Raw genomic sequence first — 21000 nt, 5'->3', positions numbered from 1 at the left:
GTAAAAACTTCTCATATGCTAACTAATTAATGACTTCACTAATTACCTCCGGTTCAAGAAGGACCAACGGGCAAATTAAATGTGGAAAATTGCATTTATCTGAATGTAACTAATTATGTACATAACAGTAAATGATAACAAAGATAATTATTATTTATCAATGTTACATAGACAAGTAGGAATTTGGGACACGTAGGTCGCAAAAAATGTTCCCCTTCGATACCTACCACTGTCATAACCACAAGTTGCTCTGGACCTATTAATTAAATGAAATATACATACGCCAGGAATACTGGTAAATATATAAATTTGTGGACAGTATATTAAAAATAATAAATGGTTATATATATATACACAATTACATAACAGAAGGAAAATATATCTTAATATCACTCACCAATTTGACTGGAGATTAATGTGTATTATACCCAGAAAACCTCACTGTCTAAATTTATGAAATTACTGGCCAGAATTAAACATAAACAGACTTATCTGAGGTTCTTGGAGCTCTCTGACGTCCAGTCGCCTGATTCTCAAATTATGCAGGAATGCACATCCAACAATTTCGCCACCTCTAGAGCACGAAAAATTCTTCCCATTCACTCTAACGTTCTGTTCAATTCAAAACCAAGATGGCGACTCTCGTCTGCGCAGACGCAGGTTTTCCGTTTTCTATGACATAAATATTATTAAATACCGTATGGCCATCTCTTTACATATAAATACTGAATTTCTGGAAAATATATACAATATTTTCCACATTATGTCTCGATCCCATAGTTTGTAAACATGTTTCAAGTGGCGATTTCAAGTACTAGGGTACAAATTCTGTAGTAATATTTGTGGTCACTACAGTTGGGGAGATAATTTCTACAAATTCTGTAGTAATATTTTTGGTCACTACAGTTGGGCAGATAATTTCTAACATATCATGAGGATAGGGGATCATTTGACCTCCTAAAGTATTCAACAAGGAAATTCCATCCTTGTTTATCATATTTCTAACAAAGGATGAATAATATTCACTCACAATCAAAATTCTGAGTGATCTTACTGCTCCTTGTTCAATATCTCTGATAGCTAGCCTAACATTCCCTTTTGCGAGCAGTTAAACTGCGTCATATAAAGTATTCTTGGTGATCTTGACGAGTCATCAGTTCAGGACTACGACTGACACTCTTGCGTCTTCCCAGCTATACTATTATATTTATAGTACCGTATTGCTGAGTATAGATACCAGTCAAGAAGCCTGACGATTTAAATTTTATAGGTTTTCCAGGAGGGTATCTAAGCCTCTTGAGCATGATCTTATAAATAATTTAAACCGATCACATAAGTCAATATCACTTATAATAGGGATTCCACTTAAGTTTTACTTATGTTATTTTACTACATAAAAAATTTCCTGCATGCAAATGAAAACTAATTTATACCATCCTGGTCCTCAGATGCATCAATAATGAAACTTTTCAGAAGAGGAAAACTGGAATAAAAGATCTACATTATTTTACACATAAAATGGTTATCTTTGTACCAACATCTTTAACTCTCCGCTGTCATCAAATCAAGAAGGAATTATTCTTTAACGTTTGAAGCTTTGTAGCTGAGGATTGTGGAAGTTATCCCAGCCAATTAATTAGGTTCAACAGCTTTGGTCACAGAACACGTGACAGTGCCAGTTGTTTCATTAACTTCGTCTTCTTTACTGTACACTAGCAATGGCAATAAAGAAGCCGACTGGATGAGGCATTCTCGAGGTATGAGCGAAATCAGATCAAAAGGCTGAAAGAAGAAAACGTCAGACAACATCTTGTGGGTCTCCTTCCGCGCATACCTAATAATTTAACCATCCACGCGCTAGATGGCAGTGATGGCCACCTGTGAATAGTAACGTTCATAGCAAAAGCTAGATGGCAGTAATGGTGGATGGTGTTAAACAACAGTCAATGTGTCAGTTCTCTGCCAACAGTGTCGCTGCTGGCCTTAGTAACATCGCTTCACAATACTTTCGTCTCGCGTCTGACAACACTGTACGAGATCATCAAGCCAGAGCTCATTGTTTCAGGTATGTTTTGATAAATATTTTGTACCTGGTAATACCAGCTGACATGCAACTTAAAAACAGTTCACAGTCAGTATAAGAGGAGAATATCATTAGAAATGATAGTATATTTGACTGGTCGTAGTCAGGGTGTAAGCAGCTCTAACGACCATCGTGTTGACGATAGGATTTGAAAGTAATTAGCTGACCAAAGGGTTCATAATCTCAAATTGCATATCCCCATATCGAATAGTCCGAAATGAATAAGAAAGAAAGTGGTTAATACAGTTTCAAGCCTGTCTACTACACGAGTGCCACTGATTACCCAAAGTGAAGATAACTTTAATTGCAGTAGTAGTGATTAAGACAAATTGTATATATACACTGAGAAACTTCTCCCTGTGGGTGGGTGTAGGGGTGTTAGAGAGAGCGGAAGAGTGAGAGAGCGAAAAAGGGACATCAAAAGAGATCGAAAAAGATCGAGAAAGAGCGAGCGAGGGAAAGAGAGGGAGAGGGAGCGAGCGAGGGAAAGAGAGGGAGAGGGAGCGAGCGAGGGAAAGAGAGGGAGAGGGAGCGAGCGAGGGAAAGAGAGGGAGAGGGAGCGAGCGAGGGAAAGAGAGGGAGAGGGAGCGAGCGAGGGAAAGAGAGGGAGAGGGAGCGAGCGAGGGAAAGAGAGGGAGAGGGAGCGAGCGAGGGAAAGAGAGGGAGAGGGAGCGAGCGAGGGAAAGAGAGGGAGAGGGAGCGAGCGAGGGAAAGAGAGGGAGAGGGAGCGAGCGAGGGAAAGAGAGGGAGAGGGAGCGAGCGAGGGAAAGAGAGGGAGAGGGAGCGAGCGAGGGAAAGAGAGGGAGAGGGAGCGAGCGAGGGAAAGAGAGGGAGAGGGAGCGAGCGAGGGAAAGAGAGGGAGAGGGAGCGAGCGAGGGAAAGAGAGGGAGAGGGAGCGAGCGAGGGAAAGAGAGGGAGAGGGAGCGAGCGAGGGAAAGAGAGGGAGAGGGAGCGAGCGAGGGAAAGAGAGGGAGAGGGAGGGAGCGAGGGAAAGAGAGGGAGGGAGCGAGGGAAAGAGAGGGAGGGAGCGAGGGAAAGAGAGGGAGAGGGAGCGAGCGAGGGAAAGAGAGGGAGAGGGAGCGAGCGAGGGAAAGAGAGGGAGAGGGAGCGAGCGAGGGAAAGAGAGGGAGAGGGAGCGAGCGAGGGAAAGAGAGGGAGAGGGAGCGAGCGAGGGAAAGAGAGGGAGAGGGAGCGAGCGAGGGAAAGAGAGGGAGAGGGAGCGAGCGAGGGAAAGAGAGGGAGAGGGAGCGAGCGAGGGAAAGAGAGGGAGAGGGAGCGAGCGAGGGAAAGAGAGGGAGAGGGAGCGAGCGAGGGAAAGAGAGGGAGCGAGCGAGGGAAAGAGAGGGAGAGGGAGCGAGCGAGGGAAAGAGAGGGAGAGGGAGCGAGCGAGGGAAAGAGAGGGAGGGAGCGAGGGAAAGAGAGGGAGGGAGCGAGGGAAAGAGAGGGAGGGAGCGAGGGAAAGAGAGGGAGGGAGCGAGGGAAAGAGAGGGAGCGAGGGAAAGAGAGGGAGGGAGCGAGGGAAAGAGAGGGAGAGGGAGGGAGCGAAAGAAAGAGAGGGAGAGGGAGGGAGCGAGGGAAAGAGAGGGAGAGGGAGGGAGCGAGGGAAAGAGAGGGAGAGGGAGGGAGCGAGGGAAAGAGAGGGAGAGGGAGGGAGCGAGGGAAAGAGAGGGAGAGGGAGGGAGCGAGGGAAAGAGAGGGAGAGGGAGGGAGCGAGGGAAAGAGAGGGAGGGAGCGAGGGAAAGAGAGGGAGGGAGCGAGGGAAAGAGAGGGGTGCCAGCATGGTTTATCTAGGGGGGGGTGCCAGCAGGTTTACCTGAGGGGAAGATAGGGTGATAAGCATGGTTTATCTAGGGGGGGGAAATTATCAGGGAGGGTGCCAGCATGGTTTATCTAGGGGGTGAGGGTGCCAGCATGGTTTATCTAGGGGGTGAGGGTGCCAGCATGGTTTATCTAGGGGGGAGGTTGCCAGCATGGTTTACCTAGGAAGGAAGGAGACAGCATGGTTTACCTTGGGGGTTGTGTGACATCATGGTTTACCTAGGGGGTTGTGTGACAGCATGGTTTACCTATGGGGAGGGTGCCAGCATGGTTTACCTAGGGGGGAGGGTGCCAGCATGGTTTACCTAGGGGGGAGGGTGCCAGCATGGTTTACCTAGGGGGGAGGGTGCCAGCATGGTTTACCTAGGGGGGAGGGTGCCAGCATGGTTTACCTAGGGGGGAGGGTGCCAGCATGGTTTACCTAGGGGGAAGGGTGACCGCATGGTTTACCTAGGGGGAGGGTGCCAGCATGGTTTACCTAGGGGGAGGGTGCCAGCATGGTTTACCTAGGGGGAAAGGGTGTCAGCATGGTTTACCTAGGTGGGGAGGGTGCCAGCATGGTTTACCTAGGGGGGAGGGTGCCAGCATGGTTTACCTAGGGGGGAAGTTGCCAGCATGGTTTACCTAGGAAGGAGGGAGACAGCATGGTTTACCTAGGGGGGAGGGTGAAAGCATGGTTTAACTAGAGGGGAGGGTTACATCATGGTTTACCTAGGAGGGAGGGTGCCAGCATGGTTTACCTAGGGGGGAGGGTGCCAGCATGGTTTACCTACGGGGGTGGGTGCCAGCATGGTTTGCCTAGAGGGGAGGGTGCCAGCAGCATGGTTTATGGTTTACCTAGGGGGGAGGGAGCCAGCCAGTATGGTTTACCTAGGGAGAGGGTGGCAGCATGGTTTACCTGGAGGGGAGGGTGCCTGCATGGTTTACTTAGGTGGGAGGGTGCCAGCATGGTTTACCTAGAGAGAGGGTGCCAGCATGCTTTACCAAGTGGGGAAAGTGCGAGCATGGTTTATCTAGGGGAGAGGGTAAAAGCATGGTTTACCTAGGGTGAGGCTGACAGCATGGTTTACCTAGGGGAAAGAGTGAGAGCATGGTTTACCTAGGGGGAGGGTGATAGCATGGTTTACCTTGGGGGGAAAGTGCCAGTATGGTTTACCTAGCGGGGAAGGTGCCAGCATGGTTTACCTAGGAAGGAGGGTTCCAGCATGGTTTTCCTAGGGGGGAGGGTGCCAGCATGGTTTACCTAGAGGGGAGGGTGCCAGCATGGTTTACTTAGGGGGGAGGGTGCCAGCATGGTTTACCTAGGAGGGAGGGTGCTAGCATGGTTTACCTAGGGGCGAGGGTGCCAGCATGGTTTACCTAGGGGGTAGGGTGCCAGCATGGTTTACCTAGGGAGAGTGAAAGCATGGTTTACCTAGGGGAGGAGGGTGCCAGCATGGTTTATCTAGGGGGGAGGGTGCCAGCATGGTTTATCTAGGGGGGGAGGGTGCCAGCATGGTTTATCTAGGGGGGAGGGTGCCAGCATGGTTTACCTAGGGGGGGTGGAGGGTTTGCCAGCATGAGAGCATGGTTTACCTAGGGGGAAGTGTGAGGGTGCCAGCATGGTTTAGGGTGACAGCAAGGGGGGGAGGGTGCCAGCATGGTATACCTAGGGGAGAGCGTGCCAGCATGGTTTACCTTGGGGGGAGGGTGTCAGCATGGTTTACCTAGGGGAGAGGGTGCCAGAATGGTTTACCTAGGGGCGAGGGTGAGAGCATGGTTTACCTAGGGTGAGGCTGACAGCATGGTTTACCTAGGGGAAAGAGTGAGAGCATGGTTTACCTAGGGGGAGGGTGACAGCATGGAGGGTGCCAGCATGGTTTACCTAGGAAGGAGGGTGCCGGCATGGTTTACCTAGGGGGAGGGTGCCAGCATGGTTTACCTAGGGGGAGGGTGCCAGCATGATTTACCTAGAGGGGAGGGTGACAGCGTGGTTTACCTAGGTGGAGGGTGCCAGCATGGTTTACCTAGGGGGGAGGGTGCCAGCATGGTTTACCTAGGGGGGAGGGTGAAAGCATGGTTTAACTAGAGGGGAGGGTGACATGGTTTACCTAGGGGAGAGGGTGGTAGCACGGTTTACCTAGGGAGGGTGCCAGCATGGTTTACCTAGGGGGAGGGTGACAGCATGGTTTACCTAGTGGGGAGGGTGACAGCATGGTTTACCTAGGAAGGAGGGTGCCACCATGATTTTCCTAGGGGGGAGGGAGACAGCATGGTTTACCTACGGGGAGGGTGCAAGCATGGTTTACCTAGGGGGGAGGGTGCCAGCATCGTTTACCTAGGGTGGGAGGGTGACAGCATGGTTTACCTAGGTGGAAGGGTGAGAGCATGGTTCACCTAGGGGGGAGAATGACGGCATGGTTTACCTAGTTGGAGTGTGACAGCATGGTTTACCTAGGGGGAGGGTGACTGCATGGTTTACCTAGGGGGTGGATGACAGCATGGTTTTCCTAGGGGGTGAATGGGGGAGGGTGCCTAGGGGGAGGGTGAGCATGGTTTACCTAGGGGGGAGGGTGACAGCATGGTTTTTAGCCGGTATGGTTTACCTAGGAGGAAGGGTGACAGCATGGTTCACCTACGGGGGAGAATGACAGCAAGGGTTACCTATAGGGTGACAGCATGGTTTACCTAAAGAGGAGGGTGACAGCATGGTTTACCTAGGGGGTAGAATGCCAGCATGGTTTACGTAGGGGGGAGGGTGACAGCATTGTTTACCTTAGGGTGCCCATGGTTTACCTAGGGGGAGGGTGAGGGTGCCAGCATGGTTTCCTTTACAGCATGGTTTACCTAGGGGGGGAGGGTGACAGCATGGTTTACCTAGGGTGCCAGCATGGTCTACCTAGGGGGGAGGGTGCCAGCATGGTTAACGTAGGGTGACAGCATGGTTTACCTAAAGGGTGACAGCATGGTTTACCTGCCAGCATGGGGGGGAGCGTGCCAGCATGGTTTACCTAGGGGGGGGGTGCCAGCGTGGGTGCCAGCATGGTTTACCTAGGGGGAGGGTGACAGCATGGTTTACCTAGGGGGGAGGGTGACAGCATGGTTTACCTAGGGGGAAGGGTGACAGCATGGTTTACCTAGGAGGAAGGGTGACAGCATGGTTCACCTACGGGGGAGAATGACAGCAAGGGTTACCTAGGGGGAGGACAGCATGGGGACATGGTTTACCTAGGGGGGAGGGTGACAGCATGGTTTACCTAGGGGCAAGGGTGAGAGCATGGTTTACGTAGGTGGAGGGTGAGAGCATGGTTTTCCTAGGGGGAAGTGTGACAGCATGGTTTGCCTAGGGGGAGGGTGACAGCATGGTTTACCTAGGGGGGAGGGTGCCAGCATGGTTTACCTAGGGGGGAGGGTGACAGCATGGTTTACCTAGAGGGAGTGACAGTATGGTTTACCAGCATAGTTTACTTAGGGGGAAGGGTGACAGCATGGTTTACTTAGGGTGGGAGGGTGACAGCATAGTTTACCTAGGGGGAAGGGTGACAGCATGGTTTACCTAGGGGGAGAATGACAGCATGGGTTACCTAGGGGGTGACGGCATGGTTTACCAAGGGGGTGAATGACAGCATGGGTTACCTAGGTGGGTGACGGTATGGTTTACCTAAGGGGGAGGGTACCAGCATGGTTTACCTAGAGGGGCAGGGTGACAGCATGGTTTACTTAGGGGGAAGGGTGACAGCATGGTTTACTTAGGGTGGGAGGGTGACAGCATAGTTTACCTAGGGGGAAGGGTGACTATGGGGGGGAGGGTGCCAGCATGGTTTACCTAGGGGGGACGGCATGGTTTACCTAGGGGGTGGGTGCCGGGATGGTTTACCTAGTGGGGAGGGTGACAGCATGGTTTACCTATGGGGGAGGTTGCCAGCATACCTTGGGGGGAGGGTGCCAGCATGGTTTACCTAGGGGGAGAATGACAGCATGGGTTACCTAGGGGGTGACGGCATGGTTTACCTAGGGGGAGGGAGCCAGCATGGTTTACCTAAGGGGGAGGGTGACAGCATTGTTTACCTAAGGGGAGAGTGACAGTATGGTTTACCTAGGGGGGAGAATGGCAGCATGGTTTAAATAGGGGGAGGGTGACAGCATGGTTTACCTATGGGGAGAATGACAGCATGGGTTACCTAGGGGGTGACAGCATGGGTTTCCTAGGGGGGTGACGGCATGGTTTACCTAGGAGGGAGGGTGACAGCATGGTTTACCTAGGGGGGGAGGGTGCCAGCATGGTTTTCCTAGGGGGAAGTGTGACAGCATGGTTTGCCTAGGGGGAGGGTGACAGCATGGTTTGCCTAGGGGGAGGGTGACAGCAAGGTTTACCTTGGGGGGAGGGTGCCAGCATGGTCTCCCTGGCGGTTAGGGTGACAGCATGGTTTACCTATGGGAGGGTGCCAGCATGGTTTTCCTAGGGGGAGGGTGACAGCATTGTTTACCTAGTGAGGAGGGTGACAGCATGGTTTACCTATGGGAGGGTGCCAGCATGGTTTACCTAGGAGGGAGGGTGCCAGCATGGTTTACCTAGGGGGGAGGGTGCCAGCATGGTTTAAATATTGGGAGGGTGACAGCGTGGTTTACCTAGGGGGAGGGTGACAGTAAGGTTTACCTAGGGGGGGAGGGTGACGGTATGGTTTACCTAGGTGAAGAATGACAGCATGGGTTTCCTAGGGGGGAGGGTGACAGTATGGTTTACCTAGGGGGGGAGGGTGAGAGCATGGGTTGCCTAGAGGGGTCAGAGCATGGGTTGCTTAGGGCGGTGAAGGTGAGACCATGGGTTGCCTATTGCGGTGAGGGTGTGAGCATGGGTTGCCTTGGACGGTGAATGTGAGAGCATGGGTTGCCTAGGGCGGTGAGGGTGAGAGCATGGGTTGCCTAGGGCCGTGAGGGTGAGAGCATGGGTTGCCTAGGGCGGTGAAGGTGAGAGCATGGGTTGCCTAGGGCGGTGAGGGTGAGAGCATGGGTTGGCTAGGGCGGTGAGGGTGAGAGCATGGGTTGGCTAGGGCGGTGAGGGTGAGAGCATGGGTTGGCTAGGGCGGTGAGGGAGAGAGCATGGGTTGCCTTGGGCGGTGATGGTGAGAGCATGGGTTGCCTATGGCGGTGAGGGTGAGAGCATGGGTTGCCTAGGGCGGTGAGAGTGAGAGCATGGGTTGCGTAGGGCGGTGAGGGTGAGAGCATGGGTTGCGTAGGGCGGTGAGGGTGAGAGCATGGGTTGCGTAGGGCGGTGAGGGTGAGAGCATGGGTTGCGTAGGGCGGTGAGGGTGAGAGCATGGGTTGCGTAGGGCGGTGAGGGTGAGAGCATGGGTTGCCTAGGGCGGTGAGGGTGAGAGCATGGGTTGCCTAGGGCGGTGAGGGTGAGAGCATGGGTTGCCTAGGGCGGTGAGGGTGATAGCATGGGTTGCCTAGGGCGGTGAGGGTGATAGCATGGGTTGCCTTGGGCGGTGAGGGTGAGAGCATGGGTTGCCTTGGGCGGTGAGGGTGAGAGCATGGGTTGCCTAGGGCGGTGAGGGTGAGAGCATGGGTTGCCTAGGGCGGTGAGGGTGAGAGCATGGGTTGCCTTGGGCGGTGAGGGTGAGAGCATGGGTTGCCTAGGGCGGTGAGGGTGAGAGCATGGGTTGCCTAGGGCGGTGAGGGTGAGAGCATGGGTTGCCTAGGGCGGTGAGGGTGAGAGCATGGGTTGCCTAGGGCGGTGAGGGTGAGAGCATGGGTTGCCTAGGGCGGTGATGGTGAGAGCATGGGTTGCCTAGGGCGGTGATGGTGAGAGCATGGGTTGCTTAGGGCAGTGATGGTGAGAGCATGGGTTGCCTAGGGCAGTGATGGTGAGAGCATGGGTTGCCTAGGGCAGTGATGGTGAGAGCATGGGTTGCCTAGGGCAGTGATGGTGAGAGCATGGGTTGCCTAGGGCGGTGAGGGTGAGAGCATGGGTTGCGTAGGTGGGAAGGTTGGCAGCAGCACGGGTTGCTGAGGGAGAGGGGGTGGCTGCAGCGTGGGTTGCCTAGGAGAGGGTGGCAGCATGGGTTGCTGAGGGGGGAGAGTGGCAGCAGCATGGGTTGCCTAGGGCGGGGTAGGGTGTATAACCAGTTTGTTTGGTGTTCTTGTAGCGGGGTGTAAATGATACGTCTTCGGAGGCTTCTTACTTTATTGTAATGTCGTGGTGGGTACACAGGCTTGTGTGTTGTGCCCATGGCTTGGGAGGGCCATGCCCACGAGGGAGAGAGTAGACTGTTCTTGACTGAGTGAAGGGTGTCGCCAGATTGAGAGCGAGTCAAGGGCAGGCAGGCTGGCGTGCCCACAGAGGCCTGGCTGCAGAGGGCAGCACTTTAGTGGCTCGAAATATGGACAAAGCTGGCAGACAGGCTGTCTGTGCAGAGAGTGCAGGCTGTCTACAGGTGGCAGCAGTATGGTTTGCCCAGGGGGGGGGGAGGGTGGCCAGAACATGGATTGCCAAGGGGGAGAGGGTGGCAGCATGGGTTGGTTACAACTTCTGGGGTTGACTAGTAGCATGGGTTGGTCACTACCACTGGGGTTGGCCGGTGTTGCGTCCTCTGATTGGACAAATGGTTAATAATTAATATTGTGTGCATATATTTTGCTATTCGCTTAATACTATATTACTGATGGCATTATTATTAGCTAAAATAATGTCTCTTGTGCTTTATAGTATTATCTTCCCTTACATTGTTAGCTATGTTGATAGGTAGGATGTTTATTTTAAGTGATAGGCACTACACTGAGTAGCAACCTGGTTCACTGTCGTTAAGTTGTTAGTGTCTGGTGGTCCCTTCCACCGTCAGTGTCACGAGGTATTGTAAGTCTTAAGAGTAGTCTCAAGAGTCTGGGCTTGCATAGCCAAGGGAGCATACCTCACTCAGTTATTCATTGACCTCTCATAAGAGACATGTCAAGTTCTCTTGTGGTCGTTTTCCTTTCATACTCGACTCCCTTTCTTAAGCTTGTCACTTTCGAGTTATTTATACTCCAGCGAATTAATCTTTCAGTTGACTGAACAAGCCTTGTTGGCCATGTGGGTAAATTTGTGGTCTATGCTATTCTAAGTCATGCTGAATGGGAATGAGACTAAGTCCGTCACTTACGAGTTCTGGTATATTCTGAATTGATAGTTCAGCTAAGTCTTTATAAGCATTGTAAGTTACTTTGTGGATAAATCTTAATAACCATTATAGGTGCATATTACTGGTGAACTTATTACAAAGTTCGACCTCGAGAGGTTCATTTATTCATATCAATGTACTGGTACGTACAAAGAGAAATGAAGTTTTAAACTCCTTATTTTATGTTAATCCTAACATTATATCATACATTAAGCTTAAACCTACCAGTAAAGATTCTAAGTTATTTGTTTCGTAATTCTGAATTCTTATTCAAAGTTATTGTTACAAAACCGTAAACAGGCCATATGTTCAACAAGAATTCTACCTTAATTAACACACTACCATACCATTGGAAAAGGTTAAGAAGACGAGTTTTGTAACAGCTGGCAGCATGGGTTGGTCACTTCGGCTGGGGTTTGGCTGGCAGCATTGGCTTGGTCACTTCAGCTGGGGTTTGGCTGGCAGCATTGGCTTGGTCACTTCGGCTGGGGTTTGGCTGGCAGCATTGGCTTGGTCACTTCGGCTGGGGTTTGGCTGGCAGCATTGGCTTGGTCACTTCGGCTGGGGTTTGGCTGGAAGCATTGGCTTGGTCACTTCGGCTGGGGTTTGGCTGGAAGCATTGGGTTACTGTGCTGGACGAGTTTCATTCATATTTCACCCACTACACCTCCCCATGTACTTAGTCATGGGTGTAGACAAAATGAGGGACAGTATTTCTTTCCGGCAAGATGCTTAACAGCAGAATTGTAGTAGAAACCAACATGTCGAGCCGAGTTTGACACTGCTCGATCCTCTTATGGAGTGTGGCAGCAGAGCCTTTGAAAGGGTGCGGGAGGGTTCAGCCTGTTCTTTCGTCCTGAGCCCGGCTGTGAATCTCTGAAGGGAACCTATTGCCGCAGACGATGTGATCACGTCGACTCAAGGCTGAGGGACAGATTACCTCAAACTGTTCCTGTTTTTCACCATTCTCCTTTGTATGGACAGATGAATCCACTGTGGCGAAATGTTTACTCATTTAAGATACGCAAATGTTGCACACGTCTTAATTTATCAAACAGCAGGGTGCCCACTTTCCCTCGCCCCAGTGTTCATAACTGACTAGAATTTGTTGGCAGCTCAAGAGCAGTTGTAAATACGTATACATATACTTACGCGCACAAATACACAAGTAAACGTATAAAAATATGAAACGTATGTGTTTTTTTGTACTTTGAAATACTGGAATTGCATGACCACCATCCACTGTCTTTTGATTGAAATGAGGTAGAGGAGGCTGAGCTAAATGAAATACGGGGATAAACATAAACACATCTAGTGATGTATATGCGTTATCGTATGTAGAGCACAAATGGTTGTTTCTTGCTGGTAACTATTAGTTTCTGGAAGCAGCTATGAAACTATGCATGGCTTGTAACAGTGTTTGAATTCAAAACCTACAAATCAGTTTAATTTATTTCAGTGCTTTCAAATAAGACGATATCCAGACATCACCATGAACCTCTGCACTGATCCTACACTGGATGTTACCACAGCCATCCCTGGTGTCTGGGGTAATGGACGCAACTCCCACAAGCCCAGTGAATTTGAAGTCATGTCGCCACCAGGTTACAACTCTCAAAATTTGCCAAACAGGTGAGGTTTTTGTTTTATGAGAACTAGTTTTTTTTTTTTGACTGTTTCATTAGGTCGGCTCACTCTGAATCTCATATTTCTCGAAAACCTTTAAAAATACGATCTAGTATCAGACGTTTCTCACCATCTTTAGTTTCCAATGAATATTATACAATATCTGTAAAATATATAAATGCCTAATTTTGCGTTTTAAATATCTTGAGGTCTTTCAGTATCTTGTATTTATAGATTTTGTTATGTAAATTCAATTTTAAAGTCTGCAGCCGTATTATAGCTACATAGACCTTATTGTGCTGTGAACATCCTTATAGCGTTGTGGTGCACCCTTGTTGTGCTGTGATTTTATTATTATTATTAAATATTCGCCGGTATTCTCCCGGCCCGGGCCTTTTCCAAGTGGTGGCCCGGCCTTGACTCCCTCTTTAGGGAGTGTCTGAGACCTAAGTCTCCCATGGGAGGAGGCACAAGTACCTCCTCATCTTTGGGACCAACTGTCCCTAGGCCTAGCCACAAGCTAGGCCTCTCTGGTCTGCCATCCCCGCCACAAGGGGGCTAATGGGAATGACAGTCTTATGAGCTAAAGGCTCGGGCTCAGGCACCTACCCTACCCTACCCTAGAAGGGCTGGGCATGGTGTCGATTGCTGTGATTTGACGAACTTGAGTACCTCAGAAAGATCTCACCAGCTCATTTCTCTTCCTAAAACACTTGCTGTGACAGAACCTATTCTTAATTACTAATTGTAATTTTTTTTTAATACCAGTAATAATGTGCTACGTTATGATATAGGCGAGTACAAATAGAAAGTTCGTCACTATAACACTCGGCAAACAGGTTTAGCGCTTAAAATTAATCATTTTAATTAAGATTGATAATTATATATGTAATAAGGCAGTACTCTAGTGTACTGGAAGTCAATGCTGACAGCTTCAAACTGCTGATATCTGAAAATTAATAACAGTGAATTAAAGAAAGTTACCCTTTTTATTTTCTGCATTTTAAATCACTTTAATCATATTAATTATCTCCCTTTCACTACTCTTCCTTTTTTATAGGTATAAATAAAACATTTAAATTTCCAGCGCATATGATTAACATTTTTTTTAATCTGCCACTTACGCTATTTGCTGTCACACCACTAATGGAATAGGATCGTGAATGGGAGAAAATGTTAATTATCTGATTACGTAAATACCACTGAAAGCTGCTTACATATTAGAGGATTGAAAGTTGTGCATTTATTTCCTTTGCTTATTAATTGATCCATAAAGTGTACACCACTGTTGTTCCTGGTCTATATGAGCAACATTGTGAAACACTTATTCCATTCAGGCGAAGCCATCCCAGTGATTGTACATTAGTGAGTAGTTCCCATCCCTTGGATGCTTTTACAGTGCGTATGTTTTATAATGGATTAGTGTTCCTTTACAGTTTTAGCGTAAAGTTCCTATTTTTTGTTCCTTTCTAGCGCTTCTTTTTGATTATAATAATAATTTGTTCCTTTCCACTTCTCTGTTGACGTTTTTTTTAATCATTATTGTGATTACTGGAAGCTGGTCTCTTGTATACTGTGATAAGTCGAGACAGATCAGCATTATCTCAAAGCAGAATCTTGATAAATATTGAGGAATCGTGACTCCATGGTATCTTAAGCATGAAAGGGAAGATATTTGCTTTGTTAACGCTTAACTAAAAAGATTAAAGACATTTTAATGGCAAAATTAATGTGGTACAGCAGTTCTTCAGGTTCCTGAAATAGTCTTACACTTGCTTCACTATCTTATGATAGCCACAGTTAGTTAATTTTTTTACGGTAGCAACCCAAAGTCTGACTCGTATGGTTATCTGATTGCTATTACAGGCCCTGGTCTGATTTCAGCCCCTCCCCCACCCCTCTTTTCATTTGGAAGGCGACTCTGTAGGCATCCCATCGAAGGGCTCTCTTCCTGTATTGTAAACTAGGATAATTTTTGTGTTCCTTAGGTCATATCCAAACATGACACATTTTCGCTATTTTATTACGGAAATTTTGCGTACAGATTTCTGTTGGTATAATTCGAGTCATTGGCCTGATGGTGGGCACTTTTGTTGTGCGTTTGGAGGATATTTTTACTTGCAGGTTTTCATGCCACTTGAAGATGAACTACATGCCCATGTATATTAGGATCCGGCTTCAGCCGGGCCTAGATTAAGTCTGTACAGGAAGCTAGACATTGTGGAGCGATGTGTAAGCCTAATATCCATCAAATCTCATTGGACAGTCAGGTAATAAAGACTTCAGGATTTTTGCAAGGCCGTTCCGTTCTCAAGAATTAGTGACCCACTTCAGAAAGTGTTGCCATTAAGTATTTGAAAGTGTCTTGGCGTAGTTTCTCCATGGTTGCTAGAGTTGCGTCAGGGAGGGAATCCAGGTGTTGCTGCTGCTTGAAGGATTCAGGAAGGTGAGTGGTGCTCTAATGGACACTTAACTGGTCCTGTGGTTCGATTTTCCCTACCATCCCACCTAAATGCTTCTCCGTTGTACATTGGCAAAGTACCACGCCTGGACCCATCCTGGATAGATCTGTCATTTCAGCAAAAACGGGATACGAAGTCGTACAATTCTTCACGTTCCATTAATTTAGTCATCAGCGGTCATCATTTTTTGAGTCTTCGACTGGGGAATGACCTATTGATGTAACTGAAGTTTAACGTTCATCGTCTTATCCAGACTGAGACTGCGGGGTAGTCTCTTCCGGTTCTCCAACGGTTTCTTGCTGGTTCGTGCTTCATTCTACAAGCAGGCGTATCCTCTGGAAGAGGGTCTCACAAAGCAGCATTCCGTACATAGCATGGTTTTATTGCAGTCAGGGATGAATGATCGTGTTATCCATGGTGTCAAGGCTTCCTTGAATGCTGGCGATCTCTAAGTGTATTTCAAGGAGAGTGCTTCTGATATGACCAGTCAGACTTCAGAGAAAGTTGCGTCTAACAGTTATTGATTTTCTACTTGTAACCTTCGAAGAAGAGACTTTTGCGGTAGTTTAGATTTGTGGTCAGAAGGGTTGACTTCTCTTCCTGCTCCCCATCGACGGTGCTTGAGGTCGACTTTCCAAGAAATGGATTGTCCCACAATTTTCTAGTCCCACTGATGAGATTGGTTAATTTCTTGAATTAGTTTGTTCGTGATTTAAGAATAAGATTTCTACTAATGGGTGAAAGAGTGAAGGTAAAGGCTTTGCTGTGATTACTGGAAAGGACTTACAACCTTGCACACAGCTACTAAGAGAATCCTGTGTGTATTGTGAAGTTCCTGGCAATCCTTGCTCCTCTTGCCCTGATAGCGAAATTAGTAGGTTCTCTGATCCCTATATACTTGGATTTCCAATGTACAATATCTTCCCTGTTGTGGAGAAATTTTCTCCAGGAGGGGGGTAACAGCCCCTTTCAGCCCTGAGGGGCCCAGCCCTCTCAGAAGGGGGCAAACATCTTGTTTACTGTTACGGCAAGTAATTGATCCCAGATGCAGTACAAGTATGTGAGGTGGTCAAGCGACCGCCGCTCCTTGCAAGAGTCCAGTGTTGCAAAGTGTAGTTTAATAAAACAGTCCATCTCTTACCTTAGCAGGACAATTAAGGAAAACCCTGCTTCCACTTTATTACCATGGTAAAGATAGTGGACATTGTTGTCTATGCTTAAGACAGCAAGAATCGAGCATTCTGCTTTGCTTCATGGAGGAAATTTGGCAAGGAAGCAAAAAGTACTAGGTCAGCTTTTCCTTTATGTTCGAGGGGCATCGGAGTGGCGTAGGGCGCTGTGAGGTCAGATTACTTTTCACCCTACTGGGAGTCACACTGATGCCAGGATAACCAACAAAGAACACTGATCCGTGCATTAGTGTGAACAAAGTGTCTTGCAAAACACAATAAACACTTAGAGAAGTGTGATCAGCTTCTTCAGTGATAAGATTGTGAACAATAAAGACAAACCTTGTGGAACAGTGTACCAGTGTGCGTATTCCTAGACTATGGAAGACGGACATCCAAGGACACTTCAGCTTCTATCAAGACACCGATATCTGTCGAGGGTGTAAAGAACACCATAGCTCGTGCTACAAGATCAAGGTAGGTTATGAATTTCTTGTAGTACGGGGGACTACGCAGTTCTTGTGTCGCAAGGAGTTTGTAATCAACCTATAGTTGGCAGTGAGGTGCGGACTTTTGAGTCCACACAAGTACGTACGTCAGCCATCAGTGAATGAAATATGCTGACATAACACCCCCTAGGGGTTATTTATTATTAACATATAATCTTTTACAGCCCGTTAAGAAGTGGATGAGACTGCTTTTCAAGACCTCGTCTGCAGGGGCGGCTGTGTGGACGATAATTGTCTTATCAACTAAGCACTCCCTATATTTAATCTTTAACCTTAGCTGATAAACCATTTCTCAACACCTGGTGCAAAATGCTTCTATCTACCCAATGATCCAGGAATGGTTAGCTGGTCTTCATGTGCAGCACAAGGCTGTATGGTTCCATTGGTGCCTGGGCAATTTTGGTGTTCTGGGAAATGAGTGGGCAAATGAAGACAAATGTAGACAAAGGCTGCTGTTTCGAGCCAATTATAGCAAGCTATTGCTTCAGTGAATTCATGAGATCATACCTTTGTATGTCCTTGAAGTGACTCGTTTAGCAGGACAAGGTATTGGCCCTCCTTCAACAGGAATAGTCACTTAGACTAATCTGTCAGTTGGTGGGTGGGCACACCTCGCCCACAGCTGCTTATTATGAGGTGTTCACTCCCCTTCTGTGTAGTACATGCCGTGCCGCTGACAGTGAAACATAATTTAAATTTACCCATAACTTAGACCATTTCCGTTACTGTCCTGGAGTTGATAAAAACAGCAGTGCGCTTATTAATTTTGGCAGTGATGAAATAAAGCAATTTATTTGGAAATTTTGTTAATTTGAAAATACACGCCAATAATGTAACATAATTGATTTATAAGCATTGCTTTTATAAGCATTGCTCCACGCTTAGATAAATACATGAGTGGGTGTGGGTGGGTGAGAGTTGGACCTGACGAGCCTGTGCTGCTGGGTCTGGTGCAGTGCTCCATCCTTGAGTGGAGATGATCAGACTGGGTGGCTAATCCGGGGGGGTCATTGGTGTAATCGGGGGGGGGGACATGGACCTGCTCTGCATGGGTGAGTAGGCCTGTTGCAGTGTTCCTTCTTTCTTATGTTCTTATGTTTTTAGGCATAGATTGGACCAATGTTGAACACATTTTGGCAAATTCTTCGTCGTGGTACCAGGGCGCAATAACAGCAGTAATTAGCTTTTCTACAGATGAACAATCCAGTTTTGTGATCCTGCGTTTGGTTATTGCACATATTCTCAATTGGGTTTGAGGTCAGGAGAGTTTCCAGGCCAATATAGAAAGCTTACGTCCCCATTTTTCTGAATGGCATGGAGCAAGATCCTACTGGAAAATCTTCTAAATGGTAGCTTTTGTCAACAATGTAAAGTAAATGAGTTGCCAGAATTGCCGTTCTTTTCTTCCTAGCAGCAGTAAATAGTTCTCTTTACTAGCTTCCTGGCCGTTCTGACAACTTCAAGGAGTCTTCGTCGAACAGTTAAAGAATCAACATTTATGCAAGCTGAAGCTAAAGCTCACTAGATATTTGCTGGTTTTCTTGCGTTCCTTCACGATATTTAAGATAAACTTGCCATCGTGAGATATTTTGCGTTTTATCCACGTTTTCAACACCGCAGGAAAATTTTGGAGAAACCACGTTCACTCACGGATCACGCTTGCAGGAATAGCCTTATAGAACAACAGCTGTTGTAGCACTGAAGAGTAGCTCGGTAACACCACAGCTGGATCGTTGCTAAAAGTCTGTAGCAAACATTTCTGAAAAGAACCCAAATTACATTTCTGAAGCATGAGATTGAGAGTGAGAGATAATCACAGAATTTACTGGTGTCGCAGTTAATTTGCGCACTACTGTACTACTGTGATGGTGGGACTTCAGAAGTTTGTGACTATTGACGTTAATAGACTTTAATGCAACTTTGTGATGCAGTTTTATTTTAGGTTTGATTGTAAAAATTAAGAGTACTGTAAGATCTACAAATCAGTCTTCCAATATTAATACGAGCATTACACTGCTGTCTATGGGTAGTGATGGACCTATTGGGCAGGTTTAAAATAGAGGTTTGATAGGTCTTTGAATAGTATTAAGCACTCGTGGCTGTTGAGGGCTGGACACAGTGGCATGTATTTTAACTACTCAAGACTTAGACCTTTTTGCTTACCTCATGGTTTTCTTAATTTACATCCTGCCTGTAGAGATTTCAGACTTCGGATTTTGTGACATTGACAGTTCAATAGGATTTTTAATTAACGATTATTTTTATCTGTTTTGACGGTATTTGAGTTTAAATCACACTAACAGTATGTTCTTAATTTTCTCAGATATTTTTCCAAGTATATTTTTCTAGTTTTTATACAAAATATTTGTTTCACTTACTTTTAATAATTCTCTTATTAAGGTCTCTACTATTTATCTTCCCTTTACTCAGAAAGCGCCACTTCAGTTCGGAGTACGCATGCACGCACACGCAGGAACATACAGGAAGGAAAAAATACATGAGAATAAAGAGGGAAGCTTAGACAAATTGAGAGCAATGCTACATGAAACTCCAGAACATAAACAAAAGTATTGAAACCAAATATGATGAGACTAATGTTAGATAGTCATCATGCAGGAGGATGATTAGATATTCCATGGACAATGAAGTATGAGAGGAACTAGCAAGAGATTAAATTAGGTCTTTATAGATATAGAAGAAAGTAAAGAATTACCAGAAAGCCCTATAGTCAGACCAGATAAACAATTAGAAAACGGCAAAACAAAAGTAATGACTGTTCATTGAGTTGGAGGGTGAATGTGAGGAGCCCCGTGGCCTGGGCAGGTAAAAACCTTGGGCGTGTACCCTTACACCGGTTGTCCATTTTCACCCATCAGTAAAGTGGGGTACCTGGGTGTTAATCGACTGGTGTGGGTCACAGCCTGGCACAAAATTCACATACTTTGCCTGAAATGCTCTGCAGAACAAGCGGCTTTCTATGTAGTATGTCACTGATGTCCGCTATGGTCTGTATACCTTGTACATAAACTTGTAGAAATAAAAATTATAGTAGCAGACTATAAACATCTCCAGTCATGACATTACAGACATTTGAAAAAAAAAAAATCCCAATATATTTAAAAGTGGAAGGGAAGGAGGAGGAATGGAATGAGGTGCATACATACACGCACATACACCCATAAATACAGGCACACACCCATACATACAGGCACATGCACCCTTACGTACAGGCATACACCCATACATACATACATACATACATACATACAGGCACATACACCCATACATACATACAGGCACATACACCCATACATACAGGCACATACACCCATACATACAGGCACATACACCCATACATACAGGCACACCCATACAGGCACATACACATACATCCACATACATATATAGGCACATTCATACACACTTGAGTCGCACTCACATTTTTCTCCTGACCTCAACATTGTTTTACCATATACAACCGAGAGGTCGTCTTAATTTTTTTTTTTGCTGGGGGGGGAGGGAGGGTATAAACAATATCCTAGATGTCAGTTGTTCCAATTATCTCTCTTGCACTTCAGATCCCAGCCTGAAGTGGTGAACACTTCAGACTTTGATAAGGAAAATGTAACGGGAACAAACCTCTTAAGTGCCTCAGATGACACCTGCGGAGCTGAAAGTGCCTCGGATGACACCTGCGGAGCTGAAAGTGCCTCGGATGACACCTGCGGAGCTGAAAGTGCCTCGGATGACACCTGCGGAGCTGAAAGTGCCTCAGATGACACCTGCGGAGCTGAAAGTGCCTCAGATGACACCTGCGGAGCTGAAAGTGCCTCAGATGACACCTGCGGAGCTGAAAGTGCCTCGGATGACACCTGCGGAGCTGAAAGTGCCTCGGATGACGCCTGCGAAGCTGAAAGTGCCTCGGATGACGCCTGCGAAGCTGAAAATGCCTCGGATGACGCCTGCGAAGCTGAAAGTTCCTCGGATGACACCTGCGGAGCTGAAAGTGCCTCAGATGACACCTGCGGAGCTGAAAGTGCCTCGGATGACACCTGCGGAGCTGAAAGTGCCTCGGATGACACCTGCGGAGCTGAAAGTGCCTCGGATGACGCCTGCGAAGCTGAAAGTGCCTCGGATGACGCCTGCGAAGCTGAAAGTTCCTCTGATGACGCCTGCGAAGCTGAAAGTTCCTGA

The 21000-nt window shown here is 47.4% G+C and overlaps 1 protein-coding gene across 2 annotated transcripts in view; it reads left to right on the top strand.

Moving 5' to 3' along the window:
* Positions 1 to 1875: 1875 nt before the first annotated feature.
* The window catches only part of LOC128689970 (polyadenylation and cleavage factor homolog 11-like), a 68873-nt gene continuing 49748 nt past the window's right edge, over positions 1876 to 21000 (top strand). The window contains exons 1-2 of one of the 2 annotated variants that reach the window (XM_070088699.1): positions 1876 to 2065; positions 12500 to 12672. In XM_070088699.1, the coding sequence (XP_069944800.1) occupies positions 12533 to 12672 (140 nt within the window). In that variant the 5' untranslated portion in view covers positions 1876 to 2065; positions 12500 to 12532. Of the gene's footprint in view, positions 2066 to 2171; positions 2238 to 12499; positions 12673 to 21000 lie in introns of those variants that run through there. The other variant, XM_070088700.1, reaches the window with a different exon arrangement.

Source organism: Cherax quadricarinatus, chromosome 25 (genome assembly GCF_038502225.1).
Source record: "Cherax quadricarinatus isolate ZL_2023a chromosome 25, ASM3850222v1, whole genome shotgun sequence".
Taxonomy (NCBI): Eukaryota; Metazoa; Arthropoda; class Malacostraca; order Decapoda; family Parastacidae; genus Cherax; species Cherax quadricarinatus.
This window is presented reverse-complemented; position numbering and strand designations above follow the sequence as displayed.